The sequence below is a fragment of the Emydura macquarii genome, unplaced genomic scaffold, assembly GCF_026122565.2.
Source record: "Emydura macquarii macquarii isolate MOO-44397 ecotype Brisbane River unplaced genomic scaffold, CSIRO-AGI_Emac_v2 contig_2988, whole genome shotgun sequence".
NCBI lineage: Eukaryota > Metazoa > Chordata > Testudines > Chelidae > Emydura > Emydura macquarii.
Window position 1 is genome coordinate 2,729,300 of NW_027133125.1, and position 24,044 is coordinate 2,753,343.

General features: G+C 40.7%; 2 protein-coding genes across 2 annotated transcripts in view; both read right to left on the minus strand.

Moving 5' to 3' along the window:
* CYP27C1 (cytochrome P450 family 27 subfamily C member 1) overlaps positions 1 to 4,716 on the minus strand; it is a 32,898-nt gene extending 28,182 nt beyond the window's left edge. Inside the window, 2 exon segments of the mRNA XM_067570081.1 lie at positions 4,235 to 4,587; positions 4,590 to 4,716. Coding sequence (XP_067426182.1) covers positions 4,235 to 4,587; positions 4,590 to 4,716 — 480 coding nt within the window.
* Positions 4,717 to 19,805: 15,089 nt separating this feature from the next.
* Positions 19,806 to 24,044, minus strand: part of ERCC3 (ERCC excision repair 3, TFIIH core complex helicase subunit) — a 48,047-nt gene continuing 43,808 nt past the window's right edge. The window contains exons 14-15 of the mRNA XM_067570103.1: positions 21,762 to 21,914; positions 19,806 to 20,210 (exon numbers count right to left, since the gene is read on the minus strand). Coding sequence (XP_067426204.1) covers positions 20,076 to 20,210; positions 21,762 to 21,914 — 288 coding nt within the window. The 3' untranslated portion in view covers positions 19,806 to 20,075. The remainder of the gene's footprint in view (positions 20,211 to 21,761; positions 21,915 to 24,044) is intronic.

Genomic DNA, 24,044 nt, shown 5'->3' on the forward strand with positions numbered 1-24,044 from the left:
AATTTTTAGTCCCTCTTCTCCATCTTGATTTTTGTTTCCTATCATCATTCATGTTTCTATCCTGATACCTTGTGTTTTCTCAACAGCTGCCTTACCTCTCCCCTCTCTTCCTTTTTTTATCTTCTCAGCTCCTTTTCCACCCCCCAAGATCACACCTCTGCTGCTGCTTCTTAGACCTGATCTACACTTAAAAAGCTTTAATTTATGGGACAATTTATGTAGTTAAGGAGTGTGATTTTTTACAAACAATTAAGCCCAAGTGTAGATGCAGTCATAGTGGCATAAAGCTCTTTATACTGGTCTAGTATATTTTGTTCCCCAAACAGGAATAAGCTATACTGACATAAGCATTTTTACTCTAGTATAATTTCATCTGCCTAACAGGATTTTTGCTGCTTTAACTATACCAACAGAGTTAAGGCTGCAAAACTTTTACGTGTAGACAAGGCCTTCTGGACTAGAATGCAGCTGATCCCTGCACCTATAAAGTGACTCTTTGGTCACAAAGAGTCATCCCACCCTTATAGCCCCAGTGCAGCCACAGCTGCAGTCTTTGCATTCTTCTGGAAAGGAGGGGGAAGCAGACCTGCTTAACCCTGAGCTACTGTAAAGCTGGTAATCAAATTTGATAGAAAATGAAGTTTATGCTTTTTATTTTGCCTTCTTCAGGGGTCGTGTCTCCAGAGGGCAAACAAGTCCCTCCCCCACTGCAGGGGTTTCACTGTCAGTTCCCTCTTCTTCCTCTGACGGGTGAAGAGCTCCTCTCTTCTTCTGAAGTTTTCCATTGAAGTTTTTCCCTTCTTTTTGTCCCATTCTTTTCTGTACCTCTTCCCTCAACGTCTAACAACTTCACAACTTTCCTCTGTCTCATGACTCACTAGACTTTGCCCCTTTCAGCTCTCCTGATCCGCATGGACTGCTCAAGAGATGGAAGGGACTCAAGACAACTGTTGCTTCCGCCACTGCTTGATGCTGCAGGTCCTTTCTCCCTTCTCTATATGGTCCCTCACCACACAGTCCCAACGCTGACTCTTTTCTCATGTAACAAGCGCACTGAGCAGGAGCTGATGGAGAAACCAAAGAGAGTGTGACAAGGGATCAACCAGGGAAGAAAGAGAGGAAGTCTCAACTGCTGGTCTCTCAACTCACCTACCCAGCAGTTGAGAGTGAGCAGGTGAGAAATGATATTCTGGATGCTGACCGAGCAAAGCTGGAGACACCATTAGGGAGCCCAGAATTGAGATGGAAAGCCATCCTCTGGTCAAAAGCCTGAGGGTAAGCTGGTTTGGATGGTAGGGATTCCTACAGTGGGTGTAACCACTGCTGGAAGATTCAAACCTATCTACAATGACATCCCACCCAGTAGTGTATTGTAATGGACCATCCATATTTGATGCCTAAAGTCAAATGTTCTCTAGCTAACAAAAAGAAACATTTGATCAGGCAGCATTTTTTCAAGCAATAATTATTCCAAAGGGTCATACTTTATGTTACAAATGTCTGATTTTGTACCAGGCATGAAAACCCATTAGGTACTGTCCCTAAAAATATAAACACAAGCTTATATTTTTCATACAGTTCTTTATTTTCTTGAAATGCAGGGGCTCACCCTAAACCCACTTGTCCTAGGAAGATGCAGGCAGGAGGGAAGGGAGCCCCAGCATAGGAAACAAATGTGTCCAGGGAGTAAGAATCATAGAAGATTAGGGTTGGAAGAGACCACAGGAGGTCATCTAGTTCAACCCCCTGCTTGTAGCAGGACCAACCCCAACTAAACCATCCCAGCCAAGGCTTTGATTCAAGCCAGGCCTTAAAAACCTCTAAGGATAGAGGTTCCACCACCTCCCTAGGTAACCCATTCCAGTGTTTTACCACCCTCCTAGTGAAAAAGTTTTTCCTACTATCCAACCTAGACCTCCCCCACTGCAACTTGAGACCATTGCTCCTTGTTCTGTCATCTGCCACCACTGAGAACAGCCTAGCTCCATCCTCCCTGGAACCCCCCTTCAGGTAGATGAAGGCTGCTATCAAATCCCCCCTCATTCTTCTCTTCTGCAGACTAAACAAGTCCAGTTCTCATAAGTCATGTACCCCAGCCCCCTAATCATTTTGTTGTCCTCCGCTGGACTCTTTCCAATTTGTCCTCATCCTTTCTGTAGTGGGGGGCCCCAAAACTGGACACAGTACTCCAAATGAGGCCTCACCAGTGCCAAATAGAGGGGAATAATCACTTCCCTCCATCTGCTGGCAATGCTCCTACTAAAACAGCCCAGTATGCCATTAGCTTTCTTGGCAACAAGGGCACACTGTGGACTCCTATCCAGCTTCTTGTCCACTGTAACCCCCAGGGGTCCTTTTCTGCAGAACTATAAAGAGGAACTCCCACTTTATAATAAGCCATTCCAGAGGCTCTGTGAGCTGCATGCTCTGATTATCTGCTTCCCACGCCTCTCCTGCTCCTGGGAATTGTGCAGAGTGGCACGTTGCAAGTGGGGACCGATCTAACACGAAGGCACAGGGTATAGAGATGGAGATGGCTGAGATGAACCAAGCTGGTGACCCCATTGTCTGTGCTGCCCTGGAGCTTCCCTTTAAGGGCCCAGAACAGACACTGGTCCTCTCCCAAATTAAGTATCTGGCATCTGCATGTGGTGCCTCAGCTGCCCTAGCCTGTGTCATGGCTTGGCCCGCCTCAGAGCGGTTTATCACACCCGCCTGGCTGCAGGGCTGTAGCGTGCATGCAACTGGGCGTGCAACATCAGTGAGCACATTGCCAAGCCTTGCCCCCAGGGCCCCCCAGCCTGCACTTACTCGCTCCCCCCTCCCTTCTTCTCCTTGCCCGCACGAGGAAGCTTCCTAATCTTCCCCCGCAGCCCAGCCAGAAGGGAACCAGGCCGCCCCACCTCCACACACACACACAATCCCGCCATCCCACACAGCGAGTCCGCCCCGCCTCCCCCGCCGGCCAACAGGGGGCGCGGGAGGACGGGCGGCAGCAGCAGCTGAGCTGCCTCGGCGGAACGCTAGGGACTGGCTCGGACCGCGCCGCGGCGCCGTTGGCTTCCTTCGGGCAGCGCGAGCCCCTTTGGACCGTTGGGGATTCGCGCGAGCCGCAACCGTTGACTTGCTCCCCCCGCCCCCCCCCCTCTCCAACTTTGGCGCGCGCTGTCCCCTCCCCCCCCCACCGCCGCCTGAGGCGGAGGGAAGGGAGGGTTTCAAATCGCCCGCCGCCGGCTGAGGGGACGGACGGCTGGCTGGCTGCCTGAACGACTCAGCCGCGGCAGCCCAGCCAGCCCTCACGCCAATACACAGCCAGCGCAGTCAGACATAGGCACATACACCGGCCCCGCAGGGGCGTGCGGGCCGGGATAGTGAAGAGACAAAATGGTCTCTCTGACAGGAACGGGCGAGCTCTGGGGAGATATGGGCGGAAAAACCTGAGGGAACAAACCCCCACCCCCGATGTATATGGCCAAATTCTGCCCGCCCACAGCTTAGTGTGGACGCTGCTACAAGCCCTCAGGGAAGTTTATTATATAAAACAAAGTCTGCCGCCGGGTGCTGACACGGTCTCACCTGGAGGTGAATTTGGTTGGGGGTTTTCAGTAAAACTTGAGGGAAAAATCCTTTCTTGCGTTCCTCAAATCTTAAAGAGGGGGGAAAAAACCCACCCTTTGCAATGTATGATTAGGGCTGGATTTCTTCAGGTCAACGAGAACTGGGGGCACTGTCTGGTGTTAAATAAGTCAGGCCAACTACAATTCCCAGCAGCTAAGGTTGAAAATATGGGGGGATATCAAAAAAAGAGCAGGGGGAACATGCAAAGGAAGTCCCCAAAGCTGCTGTGTTTACACAAAGCCCTAATGTTAGACAGATAGAACAGAAATCTCTTCTTACAAACTCAGATTCTAATGCATTTTCTGCAGACTGTCTTTTGTCTAGGGCTGAAAAGCACGTTTTTAATCCTGTCCCCTGATGGAAAGAACGAAAAGAGAGAAGAAAGGAAGTGTTTAAGTCTCCAAACACTAAAGCACTCATTACATGAAGATTGAATGAGGAGAACAGGGATCCTCCTGTAAACAAACGCCAACTCTATCATAACAGCAGCACCCACACGGCGTTGTAATGACAAGCTGGATTAACTGGCTAACTCATCAGTTAAACAGCAACTCTATTGTTTTTTAATTTACATCCTGGAATAAATCAATGCATTATTCTTTTAACTAAATTGTACCTGGATTTCATGAATGCGGCCAAAGCCGTCCTTCCAGAAGAACTCAAATAGGTTGGAGAGGGTTTTGGGTCCTGGCATTTCTTGCAGGCTCTTCACGTTGCAGTAGTGGTGTTGGGTGGGCTTCAGGAGTCCCTGTGCCCCCGAAACTGCTACCATCTCCTCCTCTTTGTCCTCTGCTGCTGCTGCTGTAGTAGTATTCTGCACCTCCAAAGTCTGGCTGCTAGAACGTTTGGTCAGTTGGTGAAACCTGCTGACAAAAATCACACAAAGAAAGCAACTCCTTTTCTCAGGCTCAAGCGCCTGTTTGCAACTGGTTTTCAAGACGTTGGTGAAAAGAGACATTTTTTTTTTTAATTCAGAAAAAGTTCTATTTTGTTTTTGCAGCTGCTTTTTATTTGATTGCCGTTTCTCTTCTGTTCTAACTTGCGCAAGCAGCACTTCTCCAATCCCTTAATGTGTGAGCATCAGTTTACACAGACCATTATTAAAGGCTCCCTCCCCTAAGCCTGGAAAAGGGGGGTGGTCTGGGATGAGACTTGAATAAAATGAGCCTATTATTTTGTTTAAGTCAAATCAAATCAATTTACCAATTAAGCCTGCTCTGAAGCAATCAAGATTTCGATTCCACCCTTCCACCTCCGTTTTGGCAACAATCTCTCCTGGATTACAGTTTTTTCATTGATTAAAAGGAGGTGTTAAGAATAGTAAATTATTTTTTCCTGAAATCTAGCTTTTCCATGTTTCAACAGATACTAAGTTCTTTTAATAAAACGTATGTAACTACTACTCAATATGCAATAAAATACATGAACACTTTTATTCATATATAAATAGCAGTGCTTTTCTACAGCAATTATGTTTGCCAACAGTTCCCGTGGTGATAATCAGGTTATTCATGTTTTCTTTGTTCTTGATTTTATTGCACAAATCTCTCTGTCTTCAGCATGCAGTACTTTCCTCCAGGAATAACATCTGCATACTTTTGTAGAACAGAGTTTTAACTGAACTCTGTCTTGTAATTGCATGTAATGTTCAGCCACTCTTTGGCTCTCAATAAACATGTACAGGTCTAAAATTAATTGTGATTATTTTTTCTGCACAAGGAATTAAAGTTAAAAACTGGATAGCAATTTATTTTGCATAATTTTAAAAAGAGTTGAACTGACAAAAGTCTGCTAAAATCAAATAGTCTATAATAGCTTTTTTTTTTTTTTTTTTTTTTTTTTAAAGAGATGAAATCTGTTTTTATCCTTTCTTCCAGCAATTTTTAGTTACTTCAGCCCTTTTGGCAGATCCACTGGCCACACTACTCTTTTCCCTCATCCACAGCAATTCTGTCCCTCTGTTCCCACAGACTTAATTGCCTCTTGGTTTGACTAGACAAAACCTTCTTTCTTGGCTCTGGAGAGCCAAGAAAGAAGGGGACTCCCTCTTAAAGAGGGGACTTCCTCCTAAGAGGGACAGAGTCATCCATCTGCCATCCAGACCAGGAAACTAGAGAAGTGTGCTGCTTGCCTGGAGCTAGAATTCAGGATGTGAGGGAGAGTCTGCCGAGACTCATTAAGCCCTCGGATTGCTACCCCTTCCTATTTCTCCACGTGGGCACCAATGATACTACCAAGAATGACCTCGAGCAGTCATTGCAGACTATGTGGCTCTGATAAGAAGGATAAAGGCATTTGAGGCACAAATGGTGTTCTCGTCCATCCTCTCTGTTGAAGGAAAAGGCCAAAGAAGGGACCATCGAATTGTTGAAGTAAATGCATAGTTACTTATGCAGGTGATGTTGGAGAGGGCTTTGGATTCTTTGACCACGGGATGTTGTTCCAGGAAGGATTGCTAGGAAGAGATGGGATCCACCTAACGAAGAGAAGGAAGAGCATCTTCACAGATAGCCTTGCTAACCTAGACCCTGTCTACACTTACCTCCGAGATTCTGCAGCAGTCAACAGGAGTTACGCAAGCTACACAAAAAACTTGCATAATTTCCATCGACTTCTCTTCTGCTCACCGTCTTCACTGCACTGCGCCAATGGGAACCGTGTTCCTGTCGATGCAGTGCTATGCCACTTGTGAAGGTGGTCTTAGTACATCAATTTCTGGATCGACTGAGTGGGTCTTCACTGACCGCTCAGTCGATCCAGAGAAATTGATCTGACGGCAATGACTTTGCCACCATCAGTGTAGCCGTAGCCCTAATGAGGAGAACTTTAAACTAGGTTCGCCAAGGAATGGAGACCTAAGCCTGGAGGTAAGTGGGGAAGTGGGATACCGGAAGGAAGCACAAGGAGAAGGGTGCAATAGAGGAGGCCTCCCGGTTCATACTGAGAAAGTAGGGCAGTCAGCTAGTTATTTTAGTTGCCTGTACACAAACACAAGAAGCGTGGGAAACAAGCAGGAAGTCCTGGCACAGTCGAGGAACTATGATGTGATTGGAATAACAGAGACTTTGTGGGGTAACTCACATTACTAGAGCACCATCATGGATGGGTATAAACTGTTCAGGAAGGACAGGCAGGGGAGAAAAGGTGGAAGACTTGCACTGTATATAAGAGAGTTGTATGATTGCTCAGAGCTCCAGTATGAAACTGCAGAAAAGCCTGTTGAGAGTTTCTGGGTTAAGTTTAGAGGTGAGAGCAACAAAGGTGATGTTGTGGTGGGCATCTGCTATAGACCACCAGACCAGGAGGATGAGGTAGACCAGGCTTTCTTCAGACAACTAACAGAAGTTTCCAGATCGCAGGTCCTAGTTCTCATGAGGGACTTCGATCTCATCCCAACATCTGCTGGGAGAGCAATACAGCAGTCCACAGACAATCCAGGAAGTTTTTGGAGACTGTTGGGGACAACTTCCTGATGAAAGTGCTGGAGGAATCAACTAGGGGCTGTGCTCCTCTTTACCTGCTGCTCACAAACGGAAGAATTGATAGAGGAAGTAGAAGTGGCAACCTGGGCAGCAGTGACATGAGATGGTAGAGTTCAGGAGCTGACAAAAGGAAGAAAGGAGAGCAGCAAAATACAGGCCCTGGACTTCAGAAAAACAAACTGACTCCCTCAGGGAACTGATGGGGCAAGATACCCTGGGAGACTAATATGAGGGGAAAAGGAGTCCAGGAGAGCTGGCTGCATTTTAAAGAAACCTTACTGAGGGTGCAGGAACAAACCATCCCAATGTGCAGAAAGAATAGCAAATATGGCAGGAGACCAACTTGGCTTAATAGAGAAATCTTCAGAGAGCTGAAACTCAAAAAGGAAGCTTACAAGAAGTGGAAGCTTGGACAGATGACTAGGGAGGAGTATAAAAATATTGCTCAGGCATACAGGAATGAAATCAGGAAGGCCAAAGCACAATTAGAGTTGCAGCTAGTAAAGGATAAGAAGGGTAACAGGAAGGGTTTCCAAAGGTATGTTAGCAACAAGAAGGTGGTCAGGGAAAGTGTGGGCCTCTTACCAAATGGGGGAGGCAACTTAGTGACAGATGATGTGGAAAAAGCTGAATCCTTTTTTTGCCTGTCTTCACAGACAAGGTCAGCTCCCAGATTACTGCACTGGGCAGCACAGTATGGGAAGAAAGTGAGCAGCCCTCAGAGATGAAAGAACAGGTTCAGGACTATTTAGAAAAGCTGGACATGCACAAGACCACGAGGCCAGACGCAATGCATCTGACAGTGCTGAGGGAGTTGGCTGACGTGATTGCAGAACCATTGGCCATTATTTTTGAGAACTCATGGCAATTGGGTGAGGTCCTGGACCACTGGAAAAAGGCAACTATAGTGCCCATCTTTTAAAAAGGGAAGGAGGATCTGGGGAACTACAGACCAGTTGTCCTCACCTCAGTCCCCAGAAAAATCATGGAGCAAGTCCTCAAGGCATCCATTTTGAAGTACTTTGAGGAGAGGAAGGGGATCAGGAACAGTCAGCATGGATTCACCAAGGGCAAGTCATGCCTGACCAACCTGATTGCCCTCTATAATGAGATAACTGGCTCTGTGCATGTGGAGAAAGCAGTGGACGGGATATATCTTGACTTTAGCAAAGCTTTTGATACAGTCTCCCACAGTATTTTACCATCAAGTTAAAGAAGTTTGGTTTGGATGAATGGACTATAAAGGTGGCTAGAAAGTTGGCTAGCTCATCGGGCTCAACGAGTAGTGATCAACAGCTCAATGTCTCATTGGCAGCCGGTATCAAGCGGAGTGCCCCAGGGGTCGGTCCTAGGTCCGGTTTTGTTCATCTTCATTAATGATCTGGATGATGGGGTGAGGAGCATTGCCATTAGATCAAGGAAAGTAATTATTCCCCTTTATTCAGCACTGGTGAGGCCACATCTGGAGTACTGGGTCCAGTTTTTGGGCCCCCCCACTACAGAAAGGATGTAGACAAATTGGAGAGAGTCCAGGGGAGGGCAATGAAAATGATTCTTACCCTGTATTCCATTGCAGCAGTTAAGACATAATGAGAGGCTCTATCTGTCACTTTCTCTAGTAAAGCTTCAGGACATAAGTATGGCTTTTAAGTGAGGCCCAGGGTCCCTGCTTTTGGAATCCACTACCCCTGGAATTTATCAGAGCCAAATCCAGTAATTCAGTGTACAGTGTATTCATTCTATTTAGCTTATTTTTTTCTATTATGTTTATTTTCCAATATTTATGTTCTCTAGGACCCAGTCCTGCAAAGACTTAATGTACATGCTTAACTTTGCCACTGTGAGTAGTCCCATGAAGATCAATTTACTTACAGTAGTAAAGTTAAGCATATGTATGTCTTTGCAAGATTGGGGCCTAACTTTGTAGGCATGGTAATATACACTACAGAAATAAAACACCCTTTTTTATATCTATAGAATACTCATTGGTTTATACTATGACAATGTCTTTAAGATGGGCTCTGTTAATATTTGGTGTATTCATCATAATGACAATAAAATAATTTCATTTTTATATAAAAATGCTTTCCAATGAGCACCAATCATAAACAAAAGAAATATTTTCAGGAAAATATTTTTAAACAGGTGGGTGACTTGGAGAGAGGTCAGTATATGTAAGGCATCATAAGTAAGGTTAAGATTTTGTCTGGTTATTTTTAGTAAAAAAGTCACAGACAGGTCATGAGCAATAAATAAAAATTAACTGAATCCATGACTTCCATGAGCTCTGTGCAATAAACTAAATTCACAGCATCTGTGAATTTTGTGCAATAAACAAAAATTAATGGAATTTCATGTAATAAACAAAAATTCATGGAATCCGTGTCTTCCATGATCTCTCTGACAAAATCGTATCCTTAATCACAAGTGAAAGCACAATTCCCTATCTGTGGTAAATGGACACTGGAGACCAAGAATGAAGAAGTAGAGTGAGTGGCTTAAGAAACAGGTGGATATAACCTGGGAGGCGTTAAGTATCTCCAACTCCAAATTAAAGCGGTCAGGCTCTAAGAAAGGTGGACAAAGAAACCTGAAGTTGCTTAGCAAACAAGATCAGATCTTCCAGTGAACAATAAGAATGAGGATGATATGGACCTGCTTTCTGGAGTACAAGCATCGACATAGTTCCTTAGCTATTGATATTAAAAGGAACATGATCAATATGAAAATCATATTTTCAAGAGTCTTTTCTCTTTAATTTTGTTGCTGACAATATTAAATAACCTGAAAGTGAAATTGGTTTTCAAATCTAATTTATAATTTTCCAGTTTTACAACTTGTTTTCCTATGCAAATTTCTATGTTGATTGAGAGGATTTGTTTATGCTTCCTGGTATTTTCTGTTCACATGCAGTGGTGTGGTGGCTATCATTAGGTTCATGCACCACTCTTAAAGCCAAATGCATCCTCCCCGTTCACTCTAAAAGCAGAGTATGGCAAGAGCAATTGCTCCAGTCTGCGTGTTAGTGAAGTGAATATTACTAAAGATATTTTATTGTACTTTTGAAATTGCACTTTTTTGTGCGGTAGAGGCATTGCACTAGCCTTATTTGGGAGGAACACCCTCTAGTCTAGAGGTTTGCTGGGGACATAGAGCTGCAGTAGCATCCCACACTTTTGATTTGTTAGTCCAACAACTTACTACGATTTTCCTCTTTTTCTTCCAGCCCATGCCAGAAGGAGAACTCCCAACTCAGCTATTCACAAGAAAAGTGTTTCAGGCCTGAGCATCTTGTCTTATATAATTTCCCCAGGAACAACTTTTCTTGTCTTTCTGAGGGAGCCCTGCAGGTAGCAGCTGCCCAGGCATGCTCTATGTGTATACACTCAAGACTTATTTATATGGATCTTCCTATCTTCCAGCCTGAGATACTGATCAGCCAGTATTACACATTTCAGAGCAAATATTTAAAAAATTAAATTATGGATAGAAAGGGATTCTAACTACATTATTTTAAAATAGTTAATTTAAGTTGATAGTGGCCTTGTAAAGCTAACAATGTTTGTTTGTTTGTAAGATTCAATCTTGGTCATGTACAATAATTGAACACATTTTAGGTAATTTAATGCAGTTACAGTGTTGGCTTTTGTAGTCATTTCCACCCCCAGGACTATATTCTACCCTTTTTTCATTCATGGAACTCTCATTTGTACCTTTGAGAGCTCTGAGCAAAGATGCACAGGAAACACTATACCTTAGTTCAGAACAGGAAGTAAAAGATACTTTGTCCAATTGGAATTGCAAGTGGAATCTGGGTAGTGTAGAAAAGGAACACAACCAACAACAGTGGTGCCTAGTGGTCAGGCAGTGTTTGGCAGGATGTCTCACCACTGAAGCGCAGTCTTGTCCCTCAGTGTCCCCTGCCCCAGGGGTTTCCAGTCCTTCCTTTAGCACAGACACTTTATGGGTGGGACCCTTGAATAGGCACAGTCTTTTACAGCAGGCCTTTCCTTTGAGGACAGGATTCTTGTTGTATTGTCCTCTCAGAATGGGCAGTGGAGCCCAGGACCACTCTTTCTACCGGGCTCCATTCCAGGGTCCAGTGGTGGGCAGCTACACCCAACACCTTGGGGCTAAGCTGCTGCCCACCCCATCCTCCCCCAGTACACTTTTCTATCCTAGTCTCCTTTTGCTTCCCAGAGCAAACAACTCCAATAAAGTCTCTGACCTGCACATTCTGACCCCTGCTTTTCCCTTGTGGATTTGCACAGTATGTATTGTCAGGTCACAGGAAATGAGCTCCTAGGTAGTACTTTCCCCTCAGAGCGGCTATCTGCTCCCTTCTAATGCCCTGCCTCTGAACCACTCGGCTCCCCTTTTAAAGACCTGTCTCCAGCTCATGCAGATGTGTCTGGGCAGGGCCACCTGGGCCCAAAGCTGTTCCTTACCCTCCTCCCTCCCCGCTCCTCAGTGTGGGGTTTGTATACCCCATCACAGGTAGATAGAATAGAATTAAGCAATTTTGAATTTGCCTAGCATATTGTGATGAGTCTACAATAACAGTACAAGAGTATTCAGATTTTACAGCAAATCTTTCTCTTCCCCTTATGGGATAAAGAAATATACCAAATATCATCTGAATATGGCCTCCTCTCAAAACACATCGTGTTCCATAACAGGTAAGAGTGTGCCAAAGAAACATTTCCAACTATATAAATCTTACTGACTATTTTATTACTAAAGAGAGTAACAAAGATCATAAGGTCGTTACAATCTTAGTACACAACTTGAGAGGAACATCATAGTCTAAGAAAGTTCTCACTAACAAAAAAATTAAAAATTTAAGAGGAACAGTACCCGATAGATCTAAAATATTTGGAAATATATTAGTTAAAAACCCTATTAAACTGGATTTAGTCTAAATGAAAATAAGCAACTCAAAATAAAATAGGAATTACAGATATTTCAAGGAATAGTTATGTACTTCTCCAAAATTGTTACCACAAACATCATAGTAGTTACAGTACTGAGTTCCTATGCACACTAAGAAAAAAATTACAAGAAACCATTGCTGAAGAAACCTCCAGCTTGCAACGCTCAGCCTTAAAGCTTTAAAAGGGCTAATTTCACAAAGCTGAAAACAATTATGAGGCAAATCAGCTGGGAGGAAGAATTTAATCAGAAAAACGTGAATGATAATTGGGAATTGTTGAAGAACACTTTACTAAATTCCCCCCCCCCCAAAAAACCCCACAATCAAGAAAGAAGGCTGTACTGGTCAAAAAACAAAAATAAAAACCTGGCATCTTAGAAAAGTGAAGGCAGCTATAAAAAATAAAACAATACAAATAAAATATAAGAAATGGAAGAAAGGAGAAGTTGATAGTAATTAATATAAATCAGAAATTAGAAAGTAGAAAATTAGTAAGGAAAGCAAAACCTGTTACAAGAAAATCCATGGCCAGCAGAGTTAAGGACAATGAGGAGGTTAAATATATTAGGAATAAAAAGAATTCTAACAATGGAATTGGTCCACTACTAGAGGAAAATATCATAGTAAACAGATAATCAGTTATGAAAGCAGCTTTGGTTTAAGAAAAGAAGTCTGTTTATCTATATTAGTGTGAGGTTTCTGCACCCCGTCATCTATCACATGAAAGCCACTAAAATCTAAACCAAACATTTTAACAAAAGAAGAGATTAAAAAAATAAGATTGAAGGAAGGAGGAAAGAAATTAAAGTCCATCGTAGTGGTAGCATTCCATGTGACTTTGTTTAGTATTTAAGAAAGAACATTAGTTGATTGCAACAAAGAACAATAGAGAATTCAACTTTGCACATGGATTTTTTGTAACAGGTTTAAAGCCTGATTCCTCCCGTGCCTTTTGGCTACTTTTTTCTAATGAAGTTTGGTATTTCAGATATAGCGTGATATAACTCAGAGAAAACTTTTAACATGTCTACATAGCTGCAGCTTTCTCTGTTCCATAGAGCCCTCCCCATTTCTCTTCTTTAGATATGTCACACAAAGATAAATAACAGCTGTGAAAACTGTACAGTAATTAACTAATCAAAGGATTAAAAGGCAAAAATTGCCAGGTTAAGGAGTCTGTTCTCCTTTGGAGATATTCCTAACTCCCATTAACAGCAATATGAGTTACAGACAAACTCTGGGGAAAAATAAACTGGACAGGTGTCAACCCACACTACTTATTAGCTGTGAGCACGAGGGGACACACATGCATGTGTGGGTCAACGGACATGGCTAAGAAACACTTCCAGACTCAGCTGCATGGCGCGCATGCACACCCACCTGTGGAACACACACAGGGACCATCACTTGAAGAAGAATATACTGTTAAGGTTCTAATCCAGCAATCCTTAATCACATGAGCCCATTTAACTCAATGGAACTACTTGTGTGAATGAAGGATTCCATTTATGATTTGAAAGTGCAAGGTTGAGCCTATGGACTTGATCCTGCTCTTACTGTAAAGCAATGGCAAAACTGCCACTGATTTCCATTGGATGACGTTCATGTCCTGTATTTGTAAATCAATAACTTTAGTACTAGTTACCAAAACTAGGAAACTAAAAATATTGCATTTGTCTTGTTCACTTGAGCCCTATATGACTACATAGTTTTGTTTTCACAAATCATCTCCCTCAACTCATACTGAACCCAAGATTTAGATTTTGTTAAAATGAAACATTAGGAAAATACCCTAAGACCAATACAAATATTTTCATTAATTTGTGAGTAAAACTCCCAACAGAAGTTATTTTAGAACAAGTGAATGTCTATTGTAATATTTGCAATCCAAACATTGCAGCATATTCTCAGAGCTATGAACCTGGTTATGAATAAAAGTAAAACAGATTTAACTGATTTTCATTGTCCACACTGAGAGTAATGTCAAAAGTAAACAAACAGCATAAAAAGTTGAAATAAAATTCTTGACTGTATTTGCTATTAGTAATATAAGTAAAGATAAAATAAAATATAAATTAAAATTTGGTTTTTTTACAGAATATGATTTTTATTTCGCAGTGTCCATTTTAGATATTTTTGTTTATTTTAATTGTGACAAACCCAAATTTCTAAAAATGTTCTCTATATTTTAAGTTTTTTATTACTCTTAGCAAATATTATATCTATAAAATTGTAAGATTAACATACTTGTGCATGACAATTATTTTCAAACTAAGCTGTAATTAACACTATCTGCTGCTCCAGTATGGAGAGAGTTTTTATTTAAAGGGAAAACATTAGCTTAAAATCTAGTCATTTTTAAATAGTGAATTAAAAATAATTTCCATTACAATTGTCTCTAAGACCCACAACAGATTTTTGTGGCTTTACAATCTCATTTCCTATTCCAGATTGAGGCTGGAAAGGAATTTTCCCCTAAGTCAGACTGACAGGGAATTTGGTGGGGTTTTTTTTGCCTTCCTTTGCAGCATGGATCATCTGCTAGGAGCATCTGGGCATATCTCACCTAGTCAATCCCGTGACAGTGCAGGGATCTTGGGCACTGGCGGCAACTTGGTTTCTCCTGAGTTGGAGCAAAGAATTTCAGTCTTCAAGTTTTTGGGCTTCATGTAGGGATAATTGGGTGAAATTTAAGGGCCTGTGATATACAGGAGGTCAAACTAGATGATCTAATGGTCCCTTCTGGCAGTAAACACTACAAACATTAAGCACTATGAAAATGACATGCTTCTGAAAATGTTATCCTTTGTGATTACCTGACTTTCTTCTAATCTTCTGCAGAAATAAGGATTGTGTTTTTCCTTCAAAGGGGAAAACAGAAAAGCTTTGAGAAGAGGGGAGAATTTAAGTTATAACGTCAACAAATAATTTGATTTGGAAGAACTTGATTTAATTTAGAGAGCTTCCTTCATAGTGTGTGAAGAAGAAAACATGTTTTTTCACAACAATGAGAACATCTCTTACCTTAGGTCCCACTCTTACAGTTTTACTCGGGCAGAAGTTTTTAAATCAATGGGAATTATGCTTGAGTAATGTCTGCAGGGTAGAGCCAGATGTGGATATTTCCCTAATGTAAGCTAGCTGGTTGAGATCAAAAGAAAAAAGTAAAATAAAAAGTCTGGATTTCATCAACAAGCTGGTCAGCTTTTATTCTGCTCTAGCTAAGTGTGTCTCAAGACTCTCAATATGAACCAGTTTAAAAAAGGGGGGGGGGGGAATACCTATTTATTTGTTTCACTTAAAGTTGTTAGTCTGTCTCTTAGTGACCCTCACTTTTCATGTCTGTGTCTGACAGTCCCGGCGTTTTCATTTTAATTCAATCTCCCTTCTACAGATTTATATTCTACCACCTAGAGTGAATGTATTGAATAGTTCTACAGCTTCATGTCAAGATTGCATATGGCCCTGTGGCTTTCATTTTAATTAAATGGAAAAAGCTGAACAATGCTAATGTAAGTTCATGGAAACATTTGGTGGATGGCAGCATATGAATACAAATTCAGATGTAAAACTGGAACTGTGAAAGACAATACTGAGTCCATATTCAGATACAGTGAGATTGTTCGAGCATAATATTATAAGAAAGTGTAGACCATGAAATTTCAGCTAGGCTGGGCCTACTTATAAAATTAAGCTACCAAATTAATAAATTGCATATTGCAGAGTATGTGAAATAGTGGCTGGAGTCCCTTTTGAAAAGGGGTGATTGTTTCTCATTGCAACACACCCATGCTGTCTTTCTATTCTCAAAGTATGTGTGGTATTTCATTAAGGTAACTGTTTATTAATTGCCTCTCTGTCTGGACCATTTTCCCTAATGAACTTATCCTCTGGGAGTAACTCATCTATGCAGTAAACAGAAATGTGTTAAATGCCGGGCGTGCTAGACCTCCATGGCTCCAGAACTCTCAAAATACCTTATGATCAAAGCTGATGGCTGGATGCCACCCCAGGCAGTGAGAAAGAACTATGTGGTGGTTGGTCCCACACCATCTTTTATGCCCTTGGGATGGAGCACAAGGGCACTCAGAGTTTGTCTGCACAGACCCCATAGACACTGCTGACTAAAAGACTGCAATCTCGCATGTATGTGCGCCCAGATTGGAAGGACTCTATATACATGTATATATACATGGACTAGCACTTGAAGAACTGAAAGTTTTTCAACAGAGGCTGAAGAATTATTTTTCTGCAGAGAATTCCACGAAGATTCAAAATGGCTGCAATCTCCCATTAATGGGACTAAGCCACCAACGAGGAATAAAACTTGGACATCCTTTTACTCTATAGACCTTTGGACACCAAAGGCTTCCTGCAAGAGAGAGTCTTTAATTATGATTGAGCACTATCTGATTGTGGTAATAGAGTTCACAAGACTCATCATCATGGGAGACTCCAACATCAGCGCATATCACAACATAAAACCTCCTATCTGATCTATTCACTTTTGGTTTCACACAGGCAATGTACAGTACCATACAGGTGGACACACCCCAGACTGTATGTAGACATTAGTAATGAAAGAACTATCCTGTCTTGTTTTGATTACAGAGATCAATACTTCCTCATTACATAACAGAAAGCCATCACACCATCTCTCACCCTTGGAAGCCTGGGGCCTGCTAAAATCCAAAAATTGCTCACAGAAAAGTATTCACTTAAGGAGGCTTGGGAGAATTAATAAAACATTGCAACCAAATCCCTGATGCCCAAGTCTCTTGTCAAAGAACCCTTCCCACCACACTGCCTACACATCTGTCCCCCAAGGGCACACTTATATTGGCATCCATCACCATAGTATCGGAGCTGAGTAAGGCATCGATGTGTGAGTTAAGGGTATTCGGCACATTACAGGACCGGCCCAGTGCTGAAGCAATATTTCTGTGTTCCATTCCATTCTTCTCTAAAAAACTGAGCACTTGGGTGCATGGCAGAGAAAATAGGAAAAAATTATGCAGATTACCTCCAACTGTGGCAGCGATCAATTTTCACTCCTTTCAGTGTGCTGTTCACCGTGTAGGTCAGCTGAACATCTGCATCAATAAACCAAGTACCATACAGTCAAACCTGCCTTCAGTAACTACTCTATGGCTCAGAAAGAGTTGGTTACACAATAAAAGCTGTCTTTAAAGGATGAAGGAAATTATACTGGAAACTGCATGGGGATACTTTGAAGTGTACATTTTAAAAGGAGGATGGGTCAGTTGAAGATGATCTTTCTGTACATCAGCAAGGGACCTAATAAATAGCCATTCTTCAAACTGTTAAGTATTTTCAAAGCTTGAAATCTTTGAGTAATGAGATTTATGGAACATTAGCAGGCTACGATCCAAATGCAGTTATGCACAACTTTAAACAAGAGAATCTATTGTTTATTTTAAAACGTAGCAATAGTCCCTCTAAGCATGGTAGAATATACTCTAGCTGTTCATCTCTGAAGACCTAGATTCTAATCTTGAAACAAGTGGCAGTGATTTGATTAATTCTTACCACACGTGCAGTTGTGTGTAATATTTCTGTGCTGAGAACAGTCTGCACAGCCATGGGCGCCAGGGTTGTATAATTTTTGGTGGTGCGGGGATCAGCTCCTGGCCAGGGCACTGAGCCCATGTCACATGGGAGAGGGCGGAGCAGCTGGTGCCTGGCACTGCTTGGGGCTAGGAATGGCTCCTAGCCAAGGCACTGTGCCCACATCACGTGGGGGGGGGGAAGGGACAAAGTCGGGATGGGGGAGCAGCCACCGCCATGTCACTTGGGGGCGGGGCCGGTGCCAGAGCAGTCCTGGCCAGCCGCTGAGCATGTCAGGGGAAAGGAGGCAGAACGACCGGGCTGCCCTGGGCGCCGCAGTGCTCTGCACCTGCATGACTGAGCACCATTGGAAGCATATTGGTGGAGCCGGGCCCACCATCTTCAATATTGATGGAGCCCAGGCATCACGGGCCCATATAACTTGCTGCCTATGTGCACAGCAGAGGTCTACATGTATAGTGTTGTAACAGAAGGGCTATAGGTCAGGACCAAGATTCATTGTCAAAGCTGCAGAGTATATCCTTGACTCTAGCCAGTGCTATAAATGCCTCATGAGGATTAATTTAACTAGTAAATTACAGCCATCTCCATATTTTGGCATATTAGATCTTTTCAAAGTTTTTAACAGCAGAAAATTGTTCTGAAGTGAGCATTAAAACCTGGCAGAACTAAGTGTCCCCACGAGGAACATTGACGAACTTGTCTAATGATCACATCAACCTACTTCCTCATTTTGGTCTGCTAAACAAACGATTCAACAGATTACTTTATATAAGACCCAAGACAAAGATAGCAGTTATGTGGAATGGGCAACTATTCTGGTGCTGTGCTCTTGCTTACTGTCTGAGGAATTCAAAGCGTTGGGGAGGGGAAAGGAACGAGTACCGAGATACTACACACATTGTTCCCATATAAATACCTTAAATAGAAGCCACCCAAGCACTACCTTGAGTGGTTCCAGGCTTGCCACATGGAAGATACTGCACCGTGGAGGGAGAATTGAGCATTGTGAGATGAAGTTGAGGGAACTAATAATGAAATAATTTGAATTGAACCTGTTAGGTTCAATTCTCAAATCTATCTGGTTCTGGTGCAATTATACAGATCCTGGGAATATCTATGAAAGATTAGAAGCGTTTGTGCGAACATGAACAGTTTGTATTCTCCAAGCACCTGAACCAAGAATGGAAACACCAGCATTTGCCAGCACAAACAGTGCTTTGGTGTTTGTTTCCAGTAAGGAAATAAGTCTCTCTCTCTGTTCTTTCTCAAAAGAACACCTTTTTACATAGTTACCTAAAGACTTACCTCCTAATATACATCCCATCCAGCACAGTAAGACTTATCCTGCCTTAGATCTGTGAATTGTTGGATCAAGGACAGCATTACGAGTTGTTCACAGAAATCCTACTCCCAGAAAGGAACTAATAAATGCAATACCGAATGTTTTGGTCTTATATCATTAGTGGGCTGTTTGGTGGCTTTGTGTTTAAAAAAAAATCTCAGCAGTTTTATGATCACATTGTTTTGTCAGGAATTTTCACAGTGGTAAAAGCAAATCCATCACAATCAAATTAACTCACATTTCAGAAGATTTCTTGGCCAGAATTGCCAATTACTAAAATACCTGCATTTTAAAAAGGGGCTCTCTCCATCACAGACCAGCTTCCAACTCACCCGTAGCAAGTCAAAATACTACCTTTTTAATGCAAAATTAATTTCCATGGTAACATGCCAGTGTTAAACAGAGGATTATTTATGGTTGCAGGCACGATCAATACAACAGAAGATGAACTGTAAGAACTGCAAAAATACAAGGTAAGTGGATTGTGCATTAACTTTTACATGTTTTCCCCAGGTTTAGTCCAGTGACAAAGTCCCTTTTCAGGTTTTTTCTCTTGAAACTTTGTGACATTTTGACCCAGGTTGATACCAATTTAAACTCAGTTAAATTATGAGTATAAATTACTCCATTCTCCATATGTAAAAAATGAACATCATAAAATAAGCACGATGAATGATTTTTATTTAAGCTTTTCTTCAAGCATTTTAGACTTTGCTATGTTTTTTCCAACTAGAATATTTATAAGATAAATAGAATTTTAAACATTGGTACAAACTTAATATACAAAAAAATCACCTTTGTAGAATTTGCCTAAAAAACGGTCTCTAAATTCACTTGATAAAAATAAAGGTTTTTATTACCTTGGAAACACCACACAGATGTAACCAGGATTCAGTCCTTTTTATAACATCTTTCACTGTGGTCAGAGATTATTCCTTCATTCTTTCAGCCCCACCCATTAGCACAGATATATTGACAACTATATATACATCTATATAGACACACATTAAAAAGTCCTTTAAGAGCCTATAAGATATTTAGGCTCCATATTTTTCTGTATGGAAGGATAAATAGGTCCAAATTTGACAAAATGCATCCATAGATTACATCATTTCCTGAAACGTTTGAAAAGTGGATGGACGTGTTTATTTGAAGATGCCTTGCTCCGTGAGGTGTGATATTCCATATAAACCGTGTCATCTGCCCCAGACATAGAGCTCATTGTGCCAAAACGACGGGAAACCTAGAGTAAGAAAAATCACAATTATTAAGGAGATGATGTATATAGTTAAACTGAACAACTCACTGATGCCAGAGTAGCTAGATACAAAGCAGAATGATCAAATAAATATATATTTTTACATTAAATACCAAAACTCTGGACATTTAGTGGATAATAAAGAATTCTGTATGCCGAGGCGCGTAGGTTAACACTACCCCTGCTCCTGCGTCAGGGCTGCTCCTCAATCAAAGCACCTGACTATACGCTACAAGAGTAATATGACACTTTAGTTAAAGTTGGTATAAATAAAGCAATGGATCTAAAGAAAAGAGATCTCAACCGATTCAGAATTCAAAGGGCATTCCAATCCAATGCCATCACAGTTAACGGTCAAACCGGAAGTCTGAATTACACTATCATAATGACCCTGGGCTTGTCTACACACAGACGCTCAGGAAAATTAATCCAAATTAATAATTAAAGTGAATTAAACAAACCACTATTAAATTCCTGTGGGAACACCCTAGTTCAGAGTAAAGTGGCCTTAATTCAGTTTAGTTTAATTCACTTTAGAAATGAATTAAAGTAAACTGAATAAAGGACATTTGAATTCTGAGTAAGGATGTTCACACAGGGATTTAATGTGATTTAACTAACCCTCGATAAATTCAAACCTTTGGTTAATTCGTATTAACTTTACTAGATGTCATTGTGTAGAAAAGCCCTTAGTTTCTAATGCTTATTTTTAGGGAAATTATGTTTTATAATCTCTAAGTAAAAATAAAACAGCATATACAAAGATTGCTCTTCTTGAATATCCTCAACAGTCAGTCCTATTTGAAGTACTATAATCTTGGATGAGGTCTTGGAGCATGAAACCTTTCAATCAGTGTGACATTGCAAATAAATTTAAGTGCACTAGGATATTTTTAATGTGTATTTTATAAAAGTAGTCTCTATAAAAGCAGAAATTCTTATCTGCCATCTGCCACCAATGTCCTAAAACATAAAAGGATACCGTAGAGATCACACCTCCTCAAGTGTCTCATTTCTGTCTAGTGCCTAAGCTAGTATAGTAGAACCTCAAAGTCATGAATACATCAGGAATGGAGGTTGTCTGTAACTCTGAAATGTTCTAACTGAACAAAACATTATGGTTGTTCTTTTGAAAGTTTACAAAAACATTGACTTAATACAGCTTTGAAACTAATATGCAGAAGAAAAAATGCTGTTTTCCCTTTTGTTTTAGTAGTTTATATTTAACCATTTAACACAGTGCTGTACTGTATTTTTTTTCTCTCTGCTGCTGACTGATTGTGTACTTCTGGTTCCAAACGAGGTGTGCGGTTGACTGGTCAATTTGTAACTCTGGTGTTCATAACTGAGGTTCTCTTATGGCTAACCAGGTGTTATAGGAGCAGAAAGTAAAGAATTCTATTTTCCAATGCTCTGCGTATTGCAGCTGATGGACAACTGTGGCACTGTTATGCAGAGGTAAGACTAGGAAGTAAGGGTAGAGTTCTGTAGCATTTGTGGTCAACAATTACCAGAGGCTAAGCATTCTTCGTTTACCTGAGCTGACTTTGAGCCATATTCTCCTGCTACCACCTCTTCCTCAGCATCCAGGTCAGATGCTTGCAGGACCTTCTGAAGAAGCTGCTGCTGCTCTTCTTTGGATGAAAATGAAAGTTGTTCTTCTTCCATTCCTGCAAGCTTTGTGATCACCTAGGAAGCAGAATGTGGTGAAGGATGCATTTTCTCAGTGTTCAGTTTAGATTTTTTTTGAATTATGTCTACCCCATTCCCAGGAAAATCAACTATACCCACCCAGTGGACCTTAATGCAGCATTTAGTGTATTAGCAATTCAATAGCTTTGCTTCATAGCTACACAAATATAGATAGGCTTGGAAGGATTACATTTTAAAATTAGTAAATGTTGGTAAACCTTGATTTCATGGCACACGCCTACTGATGGAAATATTTCTATCAATGATTATCAAAATTTACAGATGGGCAAATAAAGAAAAATGGTTTCAGAATTTAGAAATTGATTTAAGGATATTTACTTTGTATATTTTGACATGATGTTGATGTTTTAACAGTTATAAAGCTTCAACTTTTTGATTCTCAACATGTACTGTCATTAAATTATCATCTGACCCCTCTCTCCAATTTTACACAAGTGGGAAAATTTAAATTGATAAAAAAATTAAAATGCTTAAAATCCCTAATTTGGCACAACCGTGAAAATTTAAATAGATAAAAATTTAAACAATGCTTAAAAATAAGCCAATAAAATCTAAAATTATATATATAAAAAAATTGTTAAGCCTAAATATACACAATATAAGGTGAATGATACCATACACCTGCCTTGTTACATTCTGTGCTAAAAGAACGTAATGCTAATGCAAAATGTCACTTAGATAAGAGGCTAGAACAAAAACACACAGCTGAGGATAGAGGGAATGCTCATTTCAGAATGTTCAGACAAATGCTTAATGTACCACCTTGACAAGGAAACTGAGCAAAGCACAATTATCTTATTTATTATACTTGTGTTAATAATAAAGAGGACAGAAAACTGCTTTTTAGATTACACTTTCTTTTTATGGACTGACTCACTTTTGTTTATTTCTTTAGCTTTCTTCACTATTCTACATTTTCATGAAGCACAATTCACCAGCTCTTACTATGACAATTTTGACATGTGCATCCTACCTTGATTTTCCTTCACCACCCAGGACGTGAGTATAGGTTAGCACATATTTTAGCCTCCTATTTAGTCACATATCTGTGCAGTGTAGTACATGTGCTATTTGCTGGTAATATATCACCACTCTACTGCAAAGTCCTCTTTTTCCTAGAGAACTCCAAAGTCTTCCAGCTTCTGCTTCTTAGTCTTAGTGAAAAGAATTTTTGCAATATATGACCATTCAGTAAATTCAGTTTCTTTCATAACCACTGAAAGATCTCTCCCCTCAGTAAGGCTGCCAGATTCAAATACAATCTGTTTAAATCCAGAGTAGAAAGGAATCAATATTTTTTTTCCATTTTCATTACTGATTCTAGTGCTTTAAATAATTATAGTAGTCCTGAGTACACTTATGATTTCACAGTGTTTCCAGCCATGGCAAGTTGCAAGACAGACATTCAAATTGGGTCATACTGTTTTACCATCTGGTTTTTTTCCTCTCTCATTTCAATCTAGACATTCTCTGAACACCTGAGTTCTCTTGAACGTCTACAGTTAAGAGGTTAATGCGTTATACCATTAGGAAGTTAGGAAATCAGCTTGCTTTACTGTATAAAGCTTTGGTTTATATAGCTGTTTTAGAACATATAATTAATGCCAATCACTGGGGTTTATGGAAAATAGATCTTGTCAAACAATATTATATATATATATATATATATGAGATTACAAAGGTATAATGTTCATGCAATATATTTAGACTTCTATAAAGCATTTTGAATAAGAAACTGGAATGATATAATATCAACATGGAACACAAATGGATTAAAGACTGGCTAACCAACATGTCTCAAAATGTAAATAGAAATGGAGAATCATTATCAAAGGGTATGTTTCTACTGAGGTTCCACAGGGATTGGTTCGTGGCACAGTCTACAAATGCCTACATGACAAATAAAACTTTGAGAACGGCCTCTTCAATCTAGCAGACAAGCGTATAACAAGGTATAATGGCTGAAAGCTGAAGCTAGACAAATTCAGACTATAAGAAATAAGGTTCATACCTTTAACAGTGGGTAATTATCCACAGCAACAATTTACCAACAATTGCAGTTGATTCTCCCTCACTGAAGATTGTTTTAATCAAGATTGAACAATA